General features: G+C 41.0%; 1 protein-coding gene across 1 annotated transcript in view; it reads left to right on the top strand.

Moving 5' to 3' along the window:
- PDZRN3 (PDZ domain containing ring finger 3) overlaps positions 1-22,729 on the top strand; it is a 251,783-nt gene that overhangs the window by 21,940 nt on the left and 207,114 nt on the right. The window contains exon 3 of the mRNA XM_061128061.1: positions 1,438-1,545. Within this exon, the coding sequence (XP_060984044.1) occupies positions 1,438-1,545 (108 nt within the window). The remainder of the gene's footprint in view (positions 1-1,437; positions 1,546-22,729) is intronic.

Consider the following 22,729-nt stretch of genomic DNA (forward strand, 5'->3'; position numbering starts at 1 on the left):
TTTTTTTGATGAGTTTGTTGAAGCTTTTTGCTTTTAAATAAAGGAGAGACTTTGAGCAGTGAACTGTCTTCTTTCCCAGAGACTTTCAGACTGGAGTTTGAAAGATCTAAAGGGGTTCAAAGAGATTGGAGATCAGAATTCATTAGGATTGAAGAGGTGGGGGCTGGTGCATGGTGGGGTTTTCTGATGCAAATCGCAGCAAAAATAAAAAGCCTATTTTCACCATCAGATTATTGAATTTAAAATTTTAATATTACATTTGTGCTTGTAAGGATGTGAGAATATACTCTGTTGAATGAGCTTTCAGCACAGGCTCTCTGAAGGGTAATTTGGCAACATCAATCAAATACGCATACCCTCAACCCAGCAGTTCCATTGCTAGGGATTTGCAGCAATATATACTAGTGAAGGTATTTATTTAAAAATACAGGTAGAAAGGTATTGGAGGTGATACTGTCTCTAACAGCGACTAACTAGTGTTAGTATCTCAGTTGTGTCTGACTCTGCAACCCCATAGACTGTAGCCCGCCAGACTCTTCTGTCCGTGAACCCAGGTCTTCTGCATTGCATGCATTCTTTACCATCTCAGCCAGCAGGGAAGCAACAACAGGAAATAGTACTAATTATTCCTGTGTGAGGATTGTCTAGTCACTTAAGGAAATGAGGGTGATAGTGGGTCAGATGGTGAAAAATTTCTAACATTTTTAAGATTAAGTGAAAGAGGTTGAGTGGAGCATAATCCCATTTATGTGTATAAGAAAGGAATAGATATGTGTTTAAGAAGGTGACGGGCTTCCCTGGTGGCTCAAGTGGTGAAGAATCTGCCTGCAATGCAGGAGATGAGGGTTCAATCCCTGGGTCAGGTAGATCCCTTGGAGAAGGACATGACAGCCCACTCCAGTATTCTTTCCTGGGAAATCCCATGGACAGAGGAGCCTGGCGGGCTACAGTCCATGGGGTCGCAAAGAGTCGGACATGACTGAAAGACCAGACTTTCACTTAGGAAGGTGATACATTAAAATGTTTTGGAAAGGGACTTCCTGGCGGTCCAGTGGTTAAGATTCTTGAGTTTCCACTGCAGAGGGCAGAGGTTCCATCCCTGGTCAGAGAACTGAGATCCCATATGCTGTGCGGCCTGGCGAAAGAAGAAATGTTTTAGAAAGGATGGATTAACTGCCAATTGATGCTACAAAGGGATAGAAGGATTGTGGGTTGGAGGTGGGAGGAACTTACCATTTTATACCTTTTGGTCGGACTCAAATTATTTTACCATGTGTTAATTTTAGTTTAAAACAGATATGAGGGGAAACAGCTGACTTCTACCCCTTTGCCTCTAGTGACACCAGCAAGAGTCCATTACTGTTTTAAGAGTGTTGGCTTGATTTTCATGATCAACTTAATGCCTAGCATTCATGCCTTTGTGTTTTTAACCCAAAGGACAACCAAGATGGATCGTCCAGTGAAGGAATCTTTGTATCCAAAATAGTTGACAGTGGGCCCGCAGCCAAGGACGGAGGCCTGCAAATTCACGACAGGATTATTGAGGTATGTGAACACTGCCAGGGTCTTTTATAGGCTGAATGCCATGCAGTCTTCATCCGGCTCAAGGCTAGATGTTTGGTAGAAGAGGGAGGCCTCAACTGGTGGCTGTTTGGGCGGGAGACAGATTTCTCCGATTCTGTGGGACCCCATTGGGTGTTGATTGCCTTGGTGTTAAGTTTTTGTTTATATTCAGTATAGAGAAGCCAAAGTATGAGTGGCTTGTTCACGATTTGGCTCTTTTCATGCGGCTATGCATCTGTTCTATGTGCTTCAGTTGGAGCTTCGTGTGAAAACCACTGGGGAGTTGTGGCTTAGTTAGAACCAGATGAGCAGTCTCTGTTGGGCAAACGGTGACTCTGTTCAGCTTTGGGATCACTCTCATGTCCTCAGAGCTCGCAGCACACGATTATTTCTGCATACGTGTCATTCCCCCTTTTCTGTGTCTTGCCTGTTGTCAGTTGTACCAGTTGCTTGACTTAAGGGTTTGCAGACAAAGATTGATATTCAGGAGGACCACTTATCACCACTGTTCTCATTTTCAGTTCTTCACTCATCATTTTAAACTTCTGTGTAGGAGGTTTCTAGTTTTATGCTGGGGGAGGTAGCTATTTCTGCCCAATCATAGCACCCTTGGGAATAGGGTCAGTGTTGTCCTAGCCTGCCCCGAGCTGCCGAAAGCTGTTTGTGTGGCCTGCTTGTGTGGGCTCTCGTTGCAAAGTCTGATATAAGTGACTATTTTTCGTTTGTGATTTTGACCATTTTGATTGTTCTTTTAATGGGTGAATACGTGGGCTCAATTTGCTGGATTTTCTGTGAGGGGGAAAAAATTAAATATGAGAATCCAGAATGAGACGTTGAAGCCCATAAAAAGCTCGCCCATGTGCTCTCACCATAATATAGCACGTTAAATAGGAAACTGGAAAAATGGCCCTGTGACCACTGGATGTTCTATGTTCCAAACACATTTGTGTAGTATCTATACTTCTTGAGTGTATTTCTGGCCTGTTTCAAACCTTGGACTGACTGGAAGCTCTGGCCATGGGATAAGCCACAAGGGAGGCTCACATAACCAACAGAAAAGTGGCCACATGCTTCTGGGAAGGGAACCTTGGGAAGAGAAAGACAGAGTCTCGCTTTTCTGGTCTCATTTGGGTGATTTCTGCAATGTTCAAAGCAGTACAATTCAGGGCAGTTTATATCTTCAGGAAAATAGATGGTTATATCTGTCTAAGAAAACAAACTAAAAAAGTTATGGTGTAAGAGTTACTTTTTAGAATTAGGGGATGCAGTGTGACAATTTACTTACTAAAAGGATACTTGATCTTGTTTTAAGGACATTATTAACCATGCTACATCCTCCTTGACTTTTTGAAGAGTTCTTAAACTTGGAACTCTTTCTGCTGCATGTTTTAGGGTCAATCTTCCTACTTCCCAGGTCAGCGGAGTGGATTTTCCCTTCCAGGAATTTGCTTGGGCAAGACGCTCTTTCAAGAGCTCCAATGCATCCTTTACTGTCTTCTGTGAAGAGAGAGAGAGAATACATTTTCTGAGACTATTGTTCCAAAGGATAAGTACAGCTTCCGTTGCCAAGGGTTTGGTGGAACAGCCAGTTTCTCTAAGTAATGGAATTTCATTGCTCTTATGTTTTGCAAATGAGCAATGTACAGCTGGGCAGGATTTTCTCTTGGCAAAGCGGGGATCTGTATTTGAAGCATTCAGTACGGTTTCTGGTAAGTCACATTCTGCTTTTGGACAGTATGTAAAATATTAATCATGTCCCAGTGTTGAGATGCAAAGAGGAATGATCCCAATAGAGAAACAGTAGATGTGTAATTGCAGTTGACACCCCATGCCCTTCTCAGTCAGATTCTAATCTCTTTTGACATGATGCAGTGATCTCCATGCCTGAAAATGATGTTCCCTGGTTCACCTCATCTCTGTCTGAGTTTATTACCAGGCATGAATTTGATTATTTTAAGTGTGCATGTGGGTTTTATCACTAAGAAGAGTCAGGGATTTTCTAGTTTTCCGTCAGATTGCTTCCTTTTCAGAGGAGTGGGCAAGCTCCCGCGAGACTTTGACCATAAGAACTTTCATTCCGGTGAAAGGATGCTTACATTAAATCCGTAGGGACCGAGTGAGTCTTGTCCTCAGCAGAGTTGTCAGCAGTTACCCTGTTCCTACTGATCTTTGTTCCCTGAGATCAGAACAGTAGACCGTGCCCACATCAGAGCCACGCACACTTACCTTGATTTTTATGAGAATTATTGTGAAATGCCATCAATACTATCATGAAACAAAATTCACAACTAACTTTTATATATTGGCTTGGCCAGAGAGTTCCTTTGGGTTTTTCTGTAAGCTGGTTTATGGAAGAACCAGAACCGGCTTTCTGATCAACCTGATATACGCATCTAGGGGTGGATTTTATACTGACTTGGAATAGAAGAATAGAAGGGAGATCATTTATAAAAAAATGTATGGATCAGTGTGTAAATGCTCAGGCCCGACAACATTAGAAGACACTGTGATGTTTATTGCCAGATTCTGGCACCTCCGTGTGGACTCATCATGGTTACACCAGCTACTTGTCTGCTGGGTCCAGGTGGGCGGTGCTGTGGATTCCGGAATTGCTCTCCACAGTTGCATTTTCCAGGGTGGTGAACAGATTGTGGTTATGATATGGCACAAAAAAACCTGCGGTCTTCCTTTGATCTACACACATCTGTGTGTATATATTTTTTTTATTGTGGTCAGGTCTACATAACATGCACTTTACCGTTGTCACCATTTTGAAGTGTACTTTCCTGTGGCGTTAAGTACGTGCATGCCGTCGTGCAGCCATCACCACCGTCCATCTCCAGAACTCTTTTCTCTTCCCAAACTAGAACTGTAGCCACTAAACCACCCCTCTTCCCCTCACCCAGTTCCTGGTTGCCTCCTTCTACTTTCTGTTTCTATGCATTTGACAGCTCTTTGTGCCCCATGTAAGTGGAATCACCCAGCATTTATCTTTCTGTGTAAGCGAGTGAGTACACACCGTGTCCTTACACTGTGTCCTTCAGGATTGTCTGTGTACTTGTAGCTTGTGTCAGGATTCCTTTCTTTTTAAAGCTGAATGGTATTCTACTGTATGTGTAGAAGAATATACCATATTTTGTTTACCCATTTCTCCATTAATGAACGTTTGGCTTGCTTTCCCCTTTTATGCTGTGGTGAGTAATACTGCTGAGACATGGGTGTGTAATCTGTATGTATTTAAACTGCAACCCCTAAAACCCCCTTAGTGTTTATATGTAAAACAGAGTTAGAATCTGCACTGAGGTACTTATTAAAAGTGTGCTATTTTATCTTTACTAATGTCTGGAATGATATGGGGAAGTTATCCTGAAAGTCAAATAATTCCTCACTGTCCAAGACTCTGTGCATTGTAGGGCTTCTAGCATCCCTGGTCCCCACCTCGATCTTTGCGACAGTGAAAATCACTTCCATAGATTCCCACCAGTACCTCTGGCTATGATGGGGACCCCAAAGAGGATGACTGGGGTAGAGATTTGTCCTGTTCCCAAACATTATGTTGCCAGGCACCTCGTGTGCAAGCTTGTTCTTGTATCGTGCTCACTCCTCACTTGGTGGTAAGTGAATTTCTCTAACAGTTGTCTGGGTTAAATGCAAGGTCCTGTTTCTGCTTTGAGATAATAAATGCAATTCTCCAAATGCAGTGAAGGCGGGACAGTTAAGCCCTCTGTTGCCAGTAACCTTTATTTTGTACAGTCCTCTGTAAATCTCTGTTCATCTCGGGAGTGTTATGATTTGGAGACTGAGGCACGTAGTCACAGAAGTCGTGTATCCTCAGCGGCTTTTGTGTAAATCAGTCATTCTCCGTTTGCTCTAGCTTCAGTTAATGTGTCATTGCTGAAATGTCTGAGTCACAGAGTTGACTAGAATGGATGAACACTGTCTTCCATTCCCAAACTAGGCCACGTGGTAAAGTGAGATTTTACTTAGTGAAGATAGTATTCTCCCACCAACTAAAATTGCAGAATGGCATGTGGATTCACCTGGAAAGGTGTTTAGTTTTAGGAAAAGCAGTAGAAGATGCTCTTTTTTTTTTCCATTTATTTTTTATTTTGACATAATTTCAGACTTACATCAATGAATTCCTCTACAGCCTCTACCCAGATTCCCTCAATATTAACATCGACTACATTTACTTTATCCTTTTCTGTCTCTACTCCCTGTTCCTAAATACATCAGTGTGTGTTTCTTAGGAATAAGACCTTCTGTAATGTAACTGCAGTCCAGTTATCTAAATCACGAAACACATTGGTAGGGTACTGTTGTCTCGTCTACAGCGTTTAGTCAGATTTTTGATCTTACAGTGTCTGCGATAGCAAGAGCAAATCCCAGATCATAGGTTTTATTTGGTTGTCCTGTATCTTTAGTTTTCTTTTCCTTTAGAGCAGTGCCTCAGTTTTGTCTTCCGTGCTACTGATATTTTTGCAGAATGCAAACTAGGTCTTTTGTATAAACTCTCTCAATTTGGTATGGATTCAGGTCATGCATTTTGGGTAGGAGAAGAGATGGTGTGTACTTCTCCGTGCATCCTGTCAAGAGTCACGTGATGTCACTTTGTCCTTTTTTTGGTGATGTTAGCTTGGACTGCTTGATTGAACGTGATGTCACTTTGTCCTTTTTTGGTGATGTTAGCTTGGACTGCTTGGTTGAAGGCCTATCTGCCAGATTTCTCTGCTGTGCAGGTGCTGTTTTCTCCTTTTTTCTGGTATCTTGTTGGGGTAGAGGGGCTATGTTGAGGTTGTGTTAATATCCTGTTGAGACTCACATATGCTGATTTTCACATCCACTTACAGGTTTTCCTTGAATTTATTATTACCATGGTTGACAAGTGGTGATTTACTGACTACATTCCTTCTGTGTTTATTAGTTGTAAGAAAAAGAGTTTTTTCCTCGCTATTTTTTCTAGCTGTCTATCTCCATCTCTCTTTTTGCCTGTTCCAGTATGGACTCATGGAGTCTTATAATTTGTGTTCACATTGGCCAGTTTGGGCCAGAATGACCTCTTTCTAACTAGTTCCTCTATCCTTTGGTGTGTTCCCATCACTTTTTGAGCACTTGTTACTTTCTGGAACCGCAAGGTGTCCCAGGCTCATCTTGTACTTTGCTGGCCCCAGCTCTAGAGTCCACTTTTTTTCCAAGTAGCTCCAAGTCCATTGAGTGACATTTAGAAATCAAATTCAGCTGCTAGCATCATCGTTACACTTGAGGTTTCCTTGTTCCTAGGCACTCTCAGCAGACAGAGTTAGAAAATATAAATATCTATGCACACACACACATTATCATCATCAACAACAGCACGCATCTCTCCATGTATTTCTTCATTCATCCTTTTCTATATTAATATTTTGAAAACTGTCTGCATCATTACCTCCTATTCCAATCCAAATCTGCGTGGTTAATTTTTTCCTTCTTGTTTGAGGATTGGTAACTCCTAGAGGGATCCCTTTTGAAATAGTAATGAATATACTCTCTTCTTTTGAATCAGCTCGCTGATATTTGCTTAGATGTTATCAGTGAACTAAAAATTGTTGATGGCAATTATTTAAAATATCTCCACACTATTTTTAGTTCCATTTTTTCAGGAAAAATATCCTCTAAAGTATATGATTTTACTGTTATACTCTTCTTTCATGATAGGGGAAAGAAAGCTCAGTATTTCTTATGTAACTGCATACAGGGTACTTACTGTTGCTAAACAGGCAGAGAGATGCACAAGCCATTTGGGGTAATATTCAGAATAGACATGTTGATCTCTGCCCTTGTCCTCTGCAGTGCTGTTCGCCACACTCAGCAGAGAGGAAAGAATTCTATAGCAGTTACTCTCTTAAGAAGTATGACCCATTCTTGTCAATTTGAGATCTCTAACTTTGCCTCAGTTACCCAAATACTCTGTTTTGATGAAAGAGATATGGTATAATTCAAGCTATGTTGAGAATTGTTGAGAAGTTCTTTTTTAGCTGCAAAAATAAACAGGTTTTAGAGACCCCTAATGAGTGATGGATTCCAACTCTGTTTCCAGAGGCAGAGACTAGAGTTTCACCTTAGATACTAACTGCAGTTGGTTGCCAGTGTTGAACCCTGGATTGCGTTGTGGAAGGATTCTGAGACCGTGTCTAGATGGAGAGGGATGAATGTAGTGACCATTTAGAGATGTTTGCCTTGGACACAAGAGAGGCGGGGTGCCAGCTTGACTCTGGATTTGTTATCTCTGGATGGACTCAGATGTTTTTGGAATGACAACTTTATCATTTGGAAGTAATGTCTCCTTTCATTGGCAAAGTGCGTATTTAATAATAATATATCAGCTTTCATTGGCATAGTGCATATTTAATAATAATGTATCAGCCGTTCTTCTCAGTCTTCGGATGTAAAATAATAAAACAATACCTTTGTTGCATCTTGTCTTTTATTTCCCCCCCTGTTTAAGGACTCTCTTCACTTTCATCTATTCTTATAACCTGTACTACAGCAATAGAAGTTCTGGCAAAATTAAGGCAACTCCTTTCCTTCCTATTAGAAGGCGCATACTGAGGTGGAAAGAGCCCTGAGATTTCAATAAAAATTAAACCTAAAACCCAGGTTTAGGTTTCTACTCAGTTATTCACTCTGTGGTTTTAGTGTCCTAAATGCTGAGCCTCAATCTCTTCATCTCTAAAATGAGAAGAGAATTACACTCTGTCTCCCATGCCTGTCATGTTGTTTGGGTAGAGCTTGGAGATAATGTAAGTCAAAGGAATTTTGCTGTTAAGTGCAAATATTAAGATTTTTTTTTTTTTTTAGTTAAAATTTTAGTATCTTATACAAGAACTCAATACCAAAGCTGAGTATATAAGTCAGCAATAATACTTCTGAGATTTGTTTTCCCCTTGCATGTTTTAACCAGAATGTAGTGTTGCTGTAGGACTGTTGTGAAAACCTTTATGTGTTCCAGGAAGATATACTTTCCAGAATTAACAGTGTAACCAATTAACACCAAGTATTTCCTCTTGACTCCCAGTTGCCTTTTAAAAAATAATATGATGTATTAATTTTTTTCTAATGACTGTAGTGACTTGGTTTTATTGCTGTTGTTATTTTCTTGTTACAGTGTTGCCATTAAAACCAGTTTTTCCAAAAGAATAGAAAAAGCAGACTAGGGTTTTCAGTGAACATCTTTGTAACAGACATCACTGCACACCAGCCGGATACTCTAGGTGAAAACTGGAACATGTGCCATGATGCAGTTTGTTTGAAAGGCATTTGTATGCGTATTAGTCTTTCCATAGGAAAAAAATGCTCAGCATTAATAAAACATTTTAAGGTTTTAAATAAAGTTGTAGAGTGGGATTATGGGGAAACTTTTAAGTTTTTAAAGTCATATTTTTAAAATGTTGGAATTCTTCTGCCAAGAAGTGAGTGTTCATTTTTGTAATCCACAAAAACAGTGTAAAATGTGGTGAGCTAAAAGTTTCTTTTGAATTCCAAGTATAACAGTGTTGACTCCTGCTTGTATCTTTCCTTTAAAAGTTACTTGCCATTCTCTTTTCCACCAGCTCCTAGCACGTGGCCCTGGGTACAGACTGTGTGGGCAGCCTCTGGAAGCTCTTCCCTCCCATCCTCTGCCCAGATGATCCGAGTTCACTGTCTCTTGATACTGTATTGTGTGGGAGTTGTGACTCCACAGAAATTTTAAATCTATCCCTCTGGGTCGACCCTTAGTAAGAAGAGTTAATTAGCTCTTCCACAAAGTGCTTTAAAATCAAGGTTAAATCAGAAGTGACTGGCATCCCCATTAAACTTTTCTGATGAAGATTAGGTCCAAAAATTAAGTCTTTGGTAATTTCCCAACAACAGCAAAACAGCAAATCCTTGACAGCAGAAGAGATAAGATACAGTTTCTGTTCCCTTGTCTTCTAGACTCTTAAGTATGGGGGTTTTGGGAACAAGAACCCATGTCAGTTTTGTGTTTTTTTTTTTTAAATAAGCTTTTGTCTTTCAGTCTGTTGGTATAAGACACAAAGAGCTGGATGCACTTTTATCAAATTTGGAAGGAATATTTGGGCTGCGTGTATGTGTGCTCAATCGTGTCTGACTCTTCGCGACCCTACAGTCTGTAGCCTGCCAGGCTCCTCTGTACATGGAATTTTCCAGGCAAGAATACTGGAGTGGGTTGCCATTCCCTACTCCAGGATGTTTGGAATGGTCTGACAGCTATGAACTGTATGTAAAATAAGCTCTGGGGGAACCTTTCAAAGCAGTGGGTCCACATCACTTGGAAACAAAATCGGAGCAGAGGGCCTACAGATGAGGGGACGGGGCAGGAGGAGGGAGTGTTGGGTTATGAACCGTCCGTGGGATTACACATGGAAGGCTCGGTCAGACTGGCAGCTACAAGTGTTGATTTGCGGGTATGCCCCTGTCACTGAAAGCCCCCTATAGCCCAGGGTGGGCAGCTGCAGCAGCGTGGTTTTGTCTAATGATGGTGAATGGTTCCCATGAGCCTCCAGGGGAGGGCAGCTGGGATGCCGTTCTCTGCCACACCCCACACCGCTCCAAGAGGAGCTTTGGCTTTTGTTTTGTCTATTTGTCTGTGTCTGTTTTGACTGTCATTTGAAGTGCAGAGCGCCTGGGTCCCACCCCTCTTCTCCTGAGGGTGGCACCCCCTGCTTCCCTTTGGCTTGTTTGATTCTCTTAATTTCCATCTTTTCTCACTTCCTCTTTTCCTGCTATTACTAGTGAGTCAGTTGACAGCTCTGGGGACCAAGAGAACTAGAAGCATAAGAGCGCGTGGTTTCTTTGCCACTCCCCAAAGAAACATGTCGATCTGTTTTTTAAAATAAACTAAATATAGTTAGGTTTTATTTTTCAATATCTGGAGAAACTTTGGGGTAGATTAGAAGATGCTGACAGTCTGTAATCAAAGGAGGCAGTTTTTGTTCATTTCCTAGAGTGACTGTTGCTGGGACATTAGTGTTTCTACACATGTTGATTTGATAACTCATTAACCAAAGACATGCAACTCATATTAGGTGTGTGTTGAAAGAGTTGAAGAGGGAATGGACTATATAGACTGATCTCTGGCCGTGGGCTTGTTGAAAATCTTCATGTTGTGTGAGTTCTTAGGCCCCCGGTGGAAGAAGAACCATCAGCAGGCATGCGTTCACCTGTTGGAGGTAAGCTGTGTTCTCCCTAATACTGAGATAGGCCAGAATGGATGGTGAGCTCATATGTGGTCCCTGGTTCTGGGAAGTTTCCGTGTCAGACCAGTGGACAGAAGAAGGTAGCTGACACCAGGGTCACAGGAAAGGCAGTCAGCATATAGAGTGGTTAGGATTCAATGGACTCAGATCAAGTTTTTAATTCTAGTTCTCCTATTGCCAACCTTGCAAACTTGGACAGGTTTCTTCTCCTCTCCCAGCAGTGCTTTCTTCTGTAGAATATGAAAACCATTTAGACATACCGTGGGGACACTGCAGGTTCAGTTTCAGACCACTGCAACAAAGCAAATATCACAATAAAGCAAGCCACACAAAATTTTTTGGTTTGCCAGAGCATTTAAAAGTGATGTTCATGCTATACTGTTAAGTGGAAATAGCATTCTATCTTAAAAAATGTACAGACCTTATTTTCAAAATACTTTATTGTTAAAAAATGCCTAGCATCACTGATCACAGATCACCATAGCAAGTATAATAGTTGTGAAAACATTTGAAATAGTGTGAGAACTATCAAAATGTGACAGAGACATGCAAACGCTGTTGAAAATGATGTCAATAGAATTGCCTGACTCAGCTTTGCCACAGACCTTCCATTTGTAAGAAACCCAGTAATCTTCAAAGCTCTATAAAGACAAAGCACGATAAAACAAGGTCTGCCTGTACATATATCACGGGGTTGCTGCAATAAAGAATATAATACATGTGTCTGAAAACTGTAAATTTGGCTCCAGAATAAACACTCCGCAGGTGGTTAGCTTTGCTGGGTTTACTGTCGTTCTGGAGAGGCTGGACCAGAGGACCTTGCAACAAGCCAGCGCTTTGATGACGGTTCTGTGGCACGGTTTCATAAACCCAAAATTACAGTTGTGACTAGATCACTTTAATTTGTTTTAGATTTCTTTTATTTAATTAGTGGCCCTTTGAATCTGGGTGGAGAAGGAGCTGTCACTTCCTAAGGCCATATAAATCTCAGTAATTGATCAATCAGGAGTAATTCTTAGTTTATGTCTTAGTGTGAAGCTGGTAACTCATTGCATTTGTGGTGACTTCAGTGTTCTAAAAATAAAACGATTGCGTGTTTAATAGCTATTTTTAAAGTGCCTGAATAGATGAAAATTTACATTTTTATCCTGACTCATGAGGAATATTGGAATTTTCTTAAAATTATGGAGTTTGTATTTTTTTGAACCAAATCTTCCCTTAAGATGGCACGCTGCATCACATTCTTTGTAGGGTAACATTTATGTATATTGTAGGGTAACATTTTGTATATTGATATGAATGCAGTACACCCATGTAGAAAATTTTATATATATGGTAAAGAGTTAAGATGAAAAAAGAAAAACTTACATTATCTTGACAAGAACTAATCAGTTTGCTTAATCACAGGGTATTAATGGCCTATGTGTTAGAATCTAATGAGACATGGAAATTGCATATGGGGCACATATTATTTTCATTTCTTGTTCTAAACTCTAGCTTAAATGAATTAGTAAGAGCACACGTAAAATAGGATGAAGTTTTTTTTTTATAGTAATGTTACTGGATTTCAAATACTTCACATCATTCTCTGAAATATCTGAGTCATTATGTTTATAGGGACCATAGGGGAATATTAACATGTGTAGGGGGCTTGGAATAGAATTGCTGGTGATAAAGGAATTTTAAAGGGGGAATCAAGCAAGAAAAAAATATTTTATCTAATTTTTATTGAAAGTTCAAAACATTAATACTATCAGTAGAGTAACATCTTAATTTTCCTTGGTGGCTAAAAGGTAAAATTGAAAACTGAAAAAAACTTTCCGCTTTGCTTTTGGAGAATGAAAGGTAGTAAGTAGCCGTTGGAGAAGTTTATAATTTCTCCGTTCAGCTGCCCTGATCAGCATGTGGGTATATCTGAAGGACTGATTGCATTTGGTATTTGAAATGGCAGAGGGAAACATCAGATAGAAGAAAGACATTAAATGCTGCATTTGGCTGAATCTTTTTCAGATTCATTGTTTTCAGAGAAGCATTACTTCAACCTCAGTATCTGCATTTTCAAGTTCTAAACCACATTTTAACTTTAATTAGTCATAAACCTTTAATAAACTGTGTTTTGACAAATAAGGTTTTTTTTTTTTTTTTTTTGAAAGATTGCTTAAAGAGCTTGTAGAAGCTGCATGTATATGTATGACTCCATGTAGGAATTATACATGTTTATGAATCTGGGAGTGAGTGTATATGCCTGAATATATTGACTTCAAGTGAGTTACTTGAGAGATTTTGGTTTTATTTTGTATGAGTTGGTCATTGTAGACCCAGGACAAATTGGATGAAGTTTTAAGCTGTTTTGAATATAGTCCTTGTTTAATAACCTCTGTTTATACTTGGTGAGAAATGAAAGAAGAACCCTTTGGACACGTGGTATCATGTAAAGTGCAGGCCGGGAAATCTTTGTTTTGACAGGGTTGTTTAATTGCCTTCGAAGTCTGTTCATAGGTAAGATTAAGCTAATTTGCCTGATGTGATTAGTACATCTTAAAAGTGAAATGCAGACAGTCTCCTCTGCTACATTTACTAGGTTTAATAGAATGTACAGGATGTTACACTAATTCAGAAAGAGGACAAGGAAGGAAGTTGTTACATATATTGAAATGATGTTTTCCTTTCTCCTTCAGTTTGTTTGAAAGTTAAGTCTATGGAAGGGTTTGTTGCTTTTTGCCATAATTAGAACACTAAAGGCATTCAGTATGATCTGTTTGTGGCCGGTTGTTATAGTTGATCCCAGTTCTAAGTGACCTTTTAAAACTTAAAATAGAAGAAATTTAAGAAGAGAAAGATCGATATATTTCTTTTTATTCAGAATCAACTTAGTCCAGCCTTAATTAAGCGTGGTGTGTATAAGAAGTACAAGCCAGAGGGTTAGAAAAATAGCATCGTATCATCTCCTGAGAGCACCGACCTTAAATTGTTGTAAGACAATGTGAGAGAGAAATTAGTCCTCTGATACACCCTGGAGCACAAGAGAGAAGCTACGGTCATCCTTGGAAAATCAGGGTTGGGAATAGTCAGCTAAGCCAATTTAGCATTTCACGCTGATCAGCAAACATGAACAAGAAGAAGCCAAGAACAAGTTTCTCAAACTCAGGTCAGTTGCATACCACCCACTCAGTTTTTGTGTTTCTAAACCACCTGTTTTGTTCAATACTTCACACTTTTCTTAAAGGAACATGCTTTTGTTTCACCTAGATTTCTTTTAAAAGGAAACTTTATGTCATGATTGCACAGGTGGAAAGCCATTTTGTGCTGTAAATAAAAGGTAACAGTAGAAATAAATACATTAAAAGTGTAGAGTTGGTTTCATTCAAATGCTGTTGCTTGGGGAATATTCTGATCCTAAGATCCTGAGTCTTGCTTTCTCTTTAAGAGCAAAATTATCCTTTGGGATTAGAAGTGAGGATGCTGACTGGGAGCCCCAGGGGAGATTCTGGGATGCTGGCCCCATGCTAGTCTTCATCTGGATAATGGTCAGTTCATATGCTCAGGCTGTGGAAATATATCAGGATGGACACTTGAATACACAAGATGGACATAATCACATCCTGCATGGTAAACACAGATAACATTTATTTTACCAAAGGGTGTTGCAAACACTTAGGCTCAAATTGACTCTGTCCCCCAGATGCAAGAGCTTCCCTTGGAGGCTCAGATGGTAAAGAATCTGCCTGCAGTAAGGGGAAACTCAGGTTCAATCCCTGGGTCCGGAAGATCCCCTGGAGAAGGAAATGGAGAATTCTGTGGACAGAGGAGCCTGGCAGGCTGTAGTCCATGGAGTCGCAAAGAGTCTGCCACAACTGAGTGTCTGTCGACACTTTCACTTTCTTCGATGAAATAGGACAGGTTGGAGATTGACAGTGGAATGAGCCCCTCATCCTGTCAGTCAGGTCCTTTAACACACGCCTCAGTAACGTCAGGTGCTGTGGATTTAATCTTGCCCACTGCTGCTACGAGCCAATCGGAGCTATACTTTGTGTAGACACTTGAGTCTGGGGTAGAGGAGTGAAGGGGCTTTTAGAGGTTAGGGTCCACCACAAGGAGGAATAATTCCATCACCGCTAAAGCATTTCAGGGACTTGCCTGGTGGTCCTCCTGCCAATGCAGGGGGCATGGGTTTGATCATGGTTCTGGGAAGACTCCACATGTGGTAGAACAACTCAGCCCGAGTGCGGCGTCTAGAGAGTAAGGCCGACTCACCGCAGCTAGAGAAAGCCCGTGTGCAGCAGTGAAGAGCCAGCACAGCCAAAGATAAATAAAAATAAAAAAAAATAATTTCAGAGGCGAAGAGGTGAATCACAGCCAGATATCAGGGCATCCATCTTTGATAAAGTTTTATTTGTTTTGATAAATTTCTGAAAATCCATATTATCTTTATGCATTCCAGTTGTAGCTGTTTATACTATGCACATTTGTCAGTTTATGCATCCCAAACACAGATATTTAAGTACTGCCCCCCAAAGCCCCTCCTGCTATCCTCCTCTTTGAAAGAGCACTTTGCACACTTTTTTGGTAAGAAATATGTTTTATTTAATCCCAGTACAACACTCACTAGTGTGAGCGAGTCCCCGTGTATGTATCTAAAAATTAAGAAAAGGTTCACGAAAGATATTTATCCTTACTACATTTAGAAGTCTGGTGTTTCTATTTAATTCTTTTTCTTTTAATGCTGTTTGCCACCCACTGAGCTGATTTCATGGCTCGCTAAAAGGCAGTGGCGAACAGTTGGGAAACATTCTGCTGTGGAGGAAAGAACTGTACCTTCCATGTTGAGAGCAGATGTCTTTTCCTGATATTATACCCTGGAGTCTGTTGGATCTGTGGATGGCACATCTAAGCCCCAGTCTCTTGCCAAAGAATGGAGTCAGATTCATTAAGGCATGTGACTGTATTTATAAAATCTGAGCTCCACTACCTGTCAACTCTCCACTTAGGAACCTCTTGCCTGAGGCAAAGTTCACGGATTCTGCGGGCCACCAACAGACAGAGGGCATTAGTTAGCGGTCACTTGCGTCATGATGGACTGACTACAAAGGGGACCTAGGTCCAGCCTTCGGAAGCCTGACTTGCTCCTACATGTGAAGTTCTAGTGTCCAGGGTGGATTCTCCTCTCAGTAGGGAAAAGTGTATCTGCCTGGCATTTGATGTGACTGCTTCATGTGCCACGTGTGGTGACTGACTTCCAGAGTCCGAGGAGGGGAGGAGTTTGTAAGTTACACCCACGCGGACTTTGGAATTCAGCATCATTCAGCATCTGTAGGGCCCTGCTAAGGAGGAGGTCTCCCTGTGAAATGTGCAGTTTAAGGACCAAGGCAGGTCCTGCTAGAGTGTCAGCCCCAGAGAACAGGGACACATGGGTTGAGCTCTGGATTTGCAGTGTTCTCAGGACTGAACAGGGTGCCTGCTGACTTGGAAACAGATTTTCAAGTTACATGACCAGTTTCTGAGAATAAAACTACAGGAAGACCACCATTAGAAGCCTTAAAGGCAGGTGACACTGTCATGAGGTCTTGGGGACATCTGATACTTTGACAACACCTCCTCTGGACAGGTGGAATCTGCCAGCTGTCCATACAGGAATAGCATTGGCTTAAAATAGATATATCTCCTCCTGCCAGGGGGAATTCAGGAGTAGAGTTCCATTTTGGGGGAAGCAATATAAATATAATGAGGCATAAGAAAATCAGGTGTGCGATTTTTGAGATACCACAATTCATTTTATAAATTAAAGTCTCCTACATTTATGAATTCCATACTTTATATTTTAAGAAAACATTGCTCTCAGTCATATTTAGCAATCTGATACAGGAAATCATGTATTCTCTGGTTAACTCAGTTTCTGTGAGATGGAGTACGAGTTTCCTATAGTAGTTGTGCTCTTTGCTTATGAAGCAACAGGCTTTGCCACCGTATTTGGAAAATATTTGACACTGGTCACCTCTGTCCTCTCATTGGGCTTTCCAGGTGCCGCTAGTGGTAAAGAACCTGCCTGCCAATGTAGGAGATATAATGTAGCGCAGTATCTGGATTGGCACGATCCCCCGGAGGAGGGCATGGCAACCCACTCCAGTCCAGTATTCTTGCCCCATGGACAGAGGAGCCTGGGGGGCTACAGTCCATAGGGTTGCAAAGAGTCCTCTCGTTGTCTTGGGTCTTAGCACCCATAGGACCCGGGTTTGGCAACATAAAATCAAGAACATTTAAGTTCTGGAAGATGCCGTCACTCCCTTTTATTTTGAATGTGTCATGTTTTTAGATGGAAGTTTAGCCACTATTGTTGCCATGGATTTTTTTATACATGTTGCAAGAAATAATTCCGTTGTTTATCAAACCAAGTTGTCAGTGAAGCCATAAACCTTGATAGAATTTTCTAAGGGCTTCTTTGGAGGGGAATACAAATTAGAGCATTAAGCAAAGACCTTGGGAAAGGTCTTCACTGCTCCTTGCCCCCAGATCACACCCAGGATGATAAGTGAGATGATGTTTACAGTGCAACATAGTAAACAGTTTAATCTATTTACTAATATCTTCCTGCTAACATGTTTGAGACTTGTGTTCTGTGCTGTATTAGAAAATACAGCAAGCCAAAAATAGATGAATGTCTTCATAGATTTAAATTAAGCTAAAAACAACGCAAACATGAATAAAAATAAAGAAATCCAGTAGAAATGTCTTCATAGTTCCTGCTCTATTTTCAAATACTGTTTGCAAACAGAGACTTTAAAATTTGAATTATTAAGCCCTAAAATGGTAAATAATATAGAGCAACTGTCTTAATTTTTCGTTTGAACCCTTGAGCCAAGGAAGGAAAGCAAAATTGTTTTGAGACAGGCATTTGCTTGTGTGTTTCTATGCCATGCAGCTTAAGAGTGAAATGCTCTCTCTCAAAGGTGGAGGCAGCCTGGACTCACATTGAAAGAGTTTATTTTGAAAAAAAAATTTTTTTGGTTAAAGATTTGAAAAGGAGAAGGTAAATCAAAAACAATGCAGTTTCTCTTGCCTTTCAGAATGGGGGATGGCAGAATTCATTCAGTGGACATTTTAAAGAATAATATGGCCTCTCTTATCCCAACTGAAAGGATTAGTGGGAAACTCTGTGCATAATTAATTAGCTACTTTTGTTAACATGCATTTGTGATTTTGAATGCACTTAATGTAACATTTTGCTTAGCTTGCTATCCAAACAAGAATGTACACTCTTCATAAAAGAATGCAATACAGCGTCTGTATTTACTTTAGAGAAAATGCCATGACATGTCCTTTAAGGATATCGCAGAAGTTGACACTAGAATCTGAGCGAAAAGAACTCGAGAGGAATCAAAATAAATGTTTCAGGGAACCTTAAGAAAAAATGTTTTCAAAAGCTAGGTTGTTTTCTTAGTAATAATTTTTTTCTTCTTTTCCGGATGCAGGATTCTGCCCCTTTAGAGCATTGGATTATAAATGACCTGCTTTTCTTTCCTGCCTTCTCTTCCTTCCTCCCTTTTTTCTCTCTCCCTCCCTTGCTTCCTTCTTTCCTGCCTCCCTCCCTTCCTCCTTTCTTTCTCTTCTCATTTACCACCCGGACAGAAGGAATGCCCTGGCCTTGACACTGAGAGAAAGGAACTTGGGTGGCATTGGAAGTGAAAGCATAAAGCTAATGGTTGGTGGTTTAATGTTACAGACCACCTATAGGTCAGAGCTCCAATGTGAGGTCTTTTTGACCTTTAAGGAGACAGAAATGCCATTTTGATTTAATTTAGGAGAGTCCTAGAAGTAGCAGACACAGGGTGAAATGTGCAGATTGGAAATGGGTGATTTTTGCAGGACATTGGGGTCACATGTATATTTAATAGCCCGTGGGACCTTTCATTCCATCATAAGCTAGTGAGATATTCACTGTTGAGGGCTGCCCCCTTGGGTGACCTTCCTGGGGTGAGGTGACCCATGTAGGAGTGTGTTTCATGTGAGTGCAGACTTGAGACCACCCTATGCTGTTTTCCTTGGCTCGTTTTCCCCTCCCTTTAGTTCCATTTTGTTTGGGGTACCAGAAGTGCTTATGGGAAAAAGAGAATCCCCAGGCTGGTGGGTCTCCTTTGTGGAGTGTAGCTGGATTGGCACATGGAGAGTCGGGGAGAGAGGGCTCCCCGGCCCAGGTGGGCTAGTTTGGGGTGACCAGGTGAGTATACACCTGGGTACCCTAAAGGAAAGGTTGGGGACCCAGTGCTGAGAAGATAACCCAGTATCCTGAGGCTGCTTTAGCTAGCGTGGTTCACCTGTTGTGACATTGTCCCCGCAAATGCTCCTGTCAGTCAGTTCAGTTCAGTTCAGTTGCTCAGTCGTGTCCCACTTTTTGCGACCCCATGAATCGCAGCACGCCAGGCCTCCCTGTCCATCACCAACTCCTGGAGTTTACTCAAACCCATGTCCATTGAGTCGGTGGTGCCATCCAACCATCTCATCCTCTGTGGTCCCCTTCTCCTCCTGCCGCCAATCCCTCCCAGCATCAGGGTCTTTTCCAATGAGTCAACTCTTCGCATGAGGTGGCCAAAGTATTGGAGTTTCAGCTTCAGCATCAGTCCTTCCAATGAATATTCAGGACTGATCTCCTTTGGGATGGACTGGTTGGATCTCCTTGCAGTCCAAGGGACTCGCAGGAGTCTTCTCCAACACCACAGTTCAAAAGTATTAATTCTTTGGCACTCAGCTTTCTTCACAGTCCAACTCTCACATCCATACATGACCACTGGCAAAACCATAGCCTTGACCAGACGGACCTTTGTTGGCAAAGTAATGTCTCTGCTTTTTAATATTCTGTCTAGGTTGGTCATAACTTTCCTCCCAAGGAGTAAGCGTCTTTTAATTTCATGGCTGCAGTCACCTGAGAAAATGCGCCTGTAGGAGAACGTAATTCCATAAACTCTTGCTGCATTCATGGTATTGAGCAGCCATGTGTGTGCTGGATAACAGTAAGCTAGCTGCCTGAGTTGAAATCTCAGCTCTGATAAAATTAGCTGTATAGCCTTGGGCTAGTTACTTAACTTCCCTGGACTTTTATATTCTTGTCTGAAAAAATGAGGACCGTGGCACCCATCTCATAAATTGGGTGCAAATTAGGTGAGTTAATATGTCTCAGAGAGTCTAGAAGTTCTTCCATGAGTTTTTAGCACCCGGAAGGAATTCAATGACTTTTTTAATATTATATCATCCTTAGTGGGAGTTCCCATTTGTTGTTGAGCACCTACTGTAAGTCAGACAGGGAGCTTCATTTTCCTAATGTGTTTTTCGTTTAATTCTCCCCACAGCCCTGCAATAGCAGGGAGTTTTGTTCCTACTCTAGAACTGACACTGCTGAGTCTCCGGTTAAGGCTTTATCTGGGGTCTCTGAACTGGTGATTGAGGATGACAGGCTTGAAATCTGCATCAGACTGTGTGTGCTCACTGAATGTCACATCTCTGCCCAACTAGACCCTGTGACCCCTTCCACCCCCGTGAGGGTGGAAGCCTCATTAAGTGAACAACAATATGTGTGTGTGGATGTATGCATATGATTTCTAATTTATTTTGTTTTAAAGATGATCAGATGCATCATGCTTGGTTGAAAATACTCGCTGAATTTGGACTTTGAGGCAATCAAAATGTTTAAATCTCAAGTATCAATTTTTTTCGCTTTGCATGAAATTTGAAACTTAGACCTGAACCATTTTGGTTTATCTTTTAAGGAATATTTGCTTAGTCTATCCAAATAAGTCATAAGCATCTTGGTGAGGGGTGGGGGATTTATACACTGGACACTTTTGATCCCTTAGTTTCAGTAAATACTTTGTTTGAGAACATCTGTATTGAAGTAGATACAGAGAGGAAAAAGTTATTTTAGTTAATGTAGGCATAAGTACTAGTGGGAATTTGCACACAGCAAGTTGCCAGCTGTGGCCTCACTTGAAGGATAGTAGGAGGGGAGTGGGTTCTAAGATCTCTTTCTTTATTAAAATAAATATATAGTTCTCTTTTTAAATATTTGCTGAATTACGCTGCCCAAATTGCAAAGTTATGTATAGCTAATACAGTTATGGAAACAGTAATTTTCGAACAAAAAAAGACAGGTCTCCTTCCTTCCTCTCCTCTCCTCCTCCTGTGTTGGAGGTAAGCAGTGATTCAGCCTGGTAGGCATCCTTCTCCCTGAATAGAAATAGAAACACATGCACACATGGGACATTAGGCATTTCTTTTCATTTTTAGGTCATTTTCTTTTTGCAGTTGAACCCTGCTTGTTCTCCAGTTTGCTTTCTTTACCTGTGTGTCGTGCACAGGTCTCCAGGAGGTAACACAGACAGGTCATCAACTGTAATAAACACATCCTGTTTCATCACATGGATGTGACCCCGGCTTATTCGAAGCCACATGTATCGATATATCCTCCCAATGTTTTTACAGTTTTGAACTTGCCAGCATTGCTGTCATTACATACCTGTGCATCTTCCCTTTGGACCTGGTACAGTAAGTCCCCTGCATACAAACCCTCAAGATGCAAACTTTCAAAGGTTCAAACATGCCCTGTGTGCCAGCTATTGTGCAGTACTACTGCACTTTTCAAGGTTCTGTGCTGTGAGATGATGCGTCTTTATGTTTTGTGTTCGTTTTTTATGTGTTATTTGTGTGAAAAGTATTATAAACCTCTTAAAGTACAGTACTATGTAGCCAATTGTGTTAGTTGGGTACCTTGGCTAACTTCGTCAAACTTACAAACAAACTGGACTTATAAACAAGCTCTCAGAAGAGAACTCATTCATACTGTATTTGGACTTTAAAAAGCTGAATGTGTGATGTACATTCATACGATTTTGACGTTTTACTTTCCACAATGAGAAAATGTTTCTTTGTGATCAGAGATAAAATTTCACATAAAAGATACAGGACTAGATGATCGTACATTCAGACCCACACACACACCCCACACACCAACTTCGTGGCTGGTATGGGAAGACATAGCTTCTAAAAGCAGAGCCACATTAAGTCAAAGACTAAAGTAACATAATGAAGAGAAACCAAAGAGCCACTTGATGAAAGTGAAAAAGGAGAGGGAAAAAGTTGGCTTAAAACTCAGCATTCAAAAAATTAAGATCATGGCATCCAGTCCCATCACTTCATGGTAAATAGATGGGGAAACAATAGAAACAGTGACAGACTTTTATTTTTTGGGCTCCAAAATCACTGCAGATGGTGACTGCAGCCACGAAATTAAAAGACGCTTGTTCCTTGGAAGAAAACTGATGGCCAACTTAGCATGTTGAAAAGCAGAGACATTACTTTGCTGACAAAGGTCCATCTAGTCAAAGCAGCTATGGTTTTTCCAGTAGTCATGTATGGATGTGAGAGTTGGACTATAAGGAAAGCTAAGTGCCAAAGAATTAATGCTTTTGAACTGTGGTGTTGGAGAAGACTCCTGCGAGTCCCTTGGACTGCAAGGAGATCCAACCTGTCCATCCTAAAGGAAATCAGTCCTGAATATTCATTGGAAGGACTGATGCTGAAGCTGAAACTCCAATACTTTGGCTACCTGATGTGAAGAACTGACTCATTTGAAAAGATCCTGATGCTGGGAAAGATTGAAGGTGGGAGAAGGGGACAGCAGAGGATGAGATGGTTGGATGGTATCACAACTTGATAGACTTGAGTTTGAATAAGCTCCAGGAGTTGGTGATGGACAGGGAAGCCTGGTGTGCTGCAGTCCATGGGGTCACAAAGTCAGACACGACTGAGCGACTGAACTGAAATAACATAACTGGGTTCATTGGTGATATTGTGGGATTCTGTAGTAAAAGATAATATTTAAAGACGTGGTCATGGCATAGGGAGTGTTTTTGTTTTAGAAAGAGGGAAAACTGGTAAACACACTG

This window comes from Dama dama, chromosome 24 (assembly GCF_033118175.1).
Source record: "Dama dama isolate Ldn47 chromosome 24, ASM3311817v1, whole genome shotgun sequence".
Classification (NCBI taxonomy): Eukaryota; Metazoa; Chordata; class Mammalia; order Artiodactyla; family Cervidae; genus Dama; species Dama dama.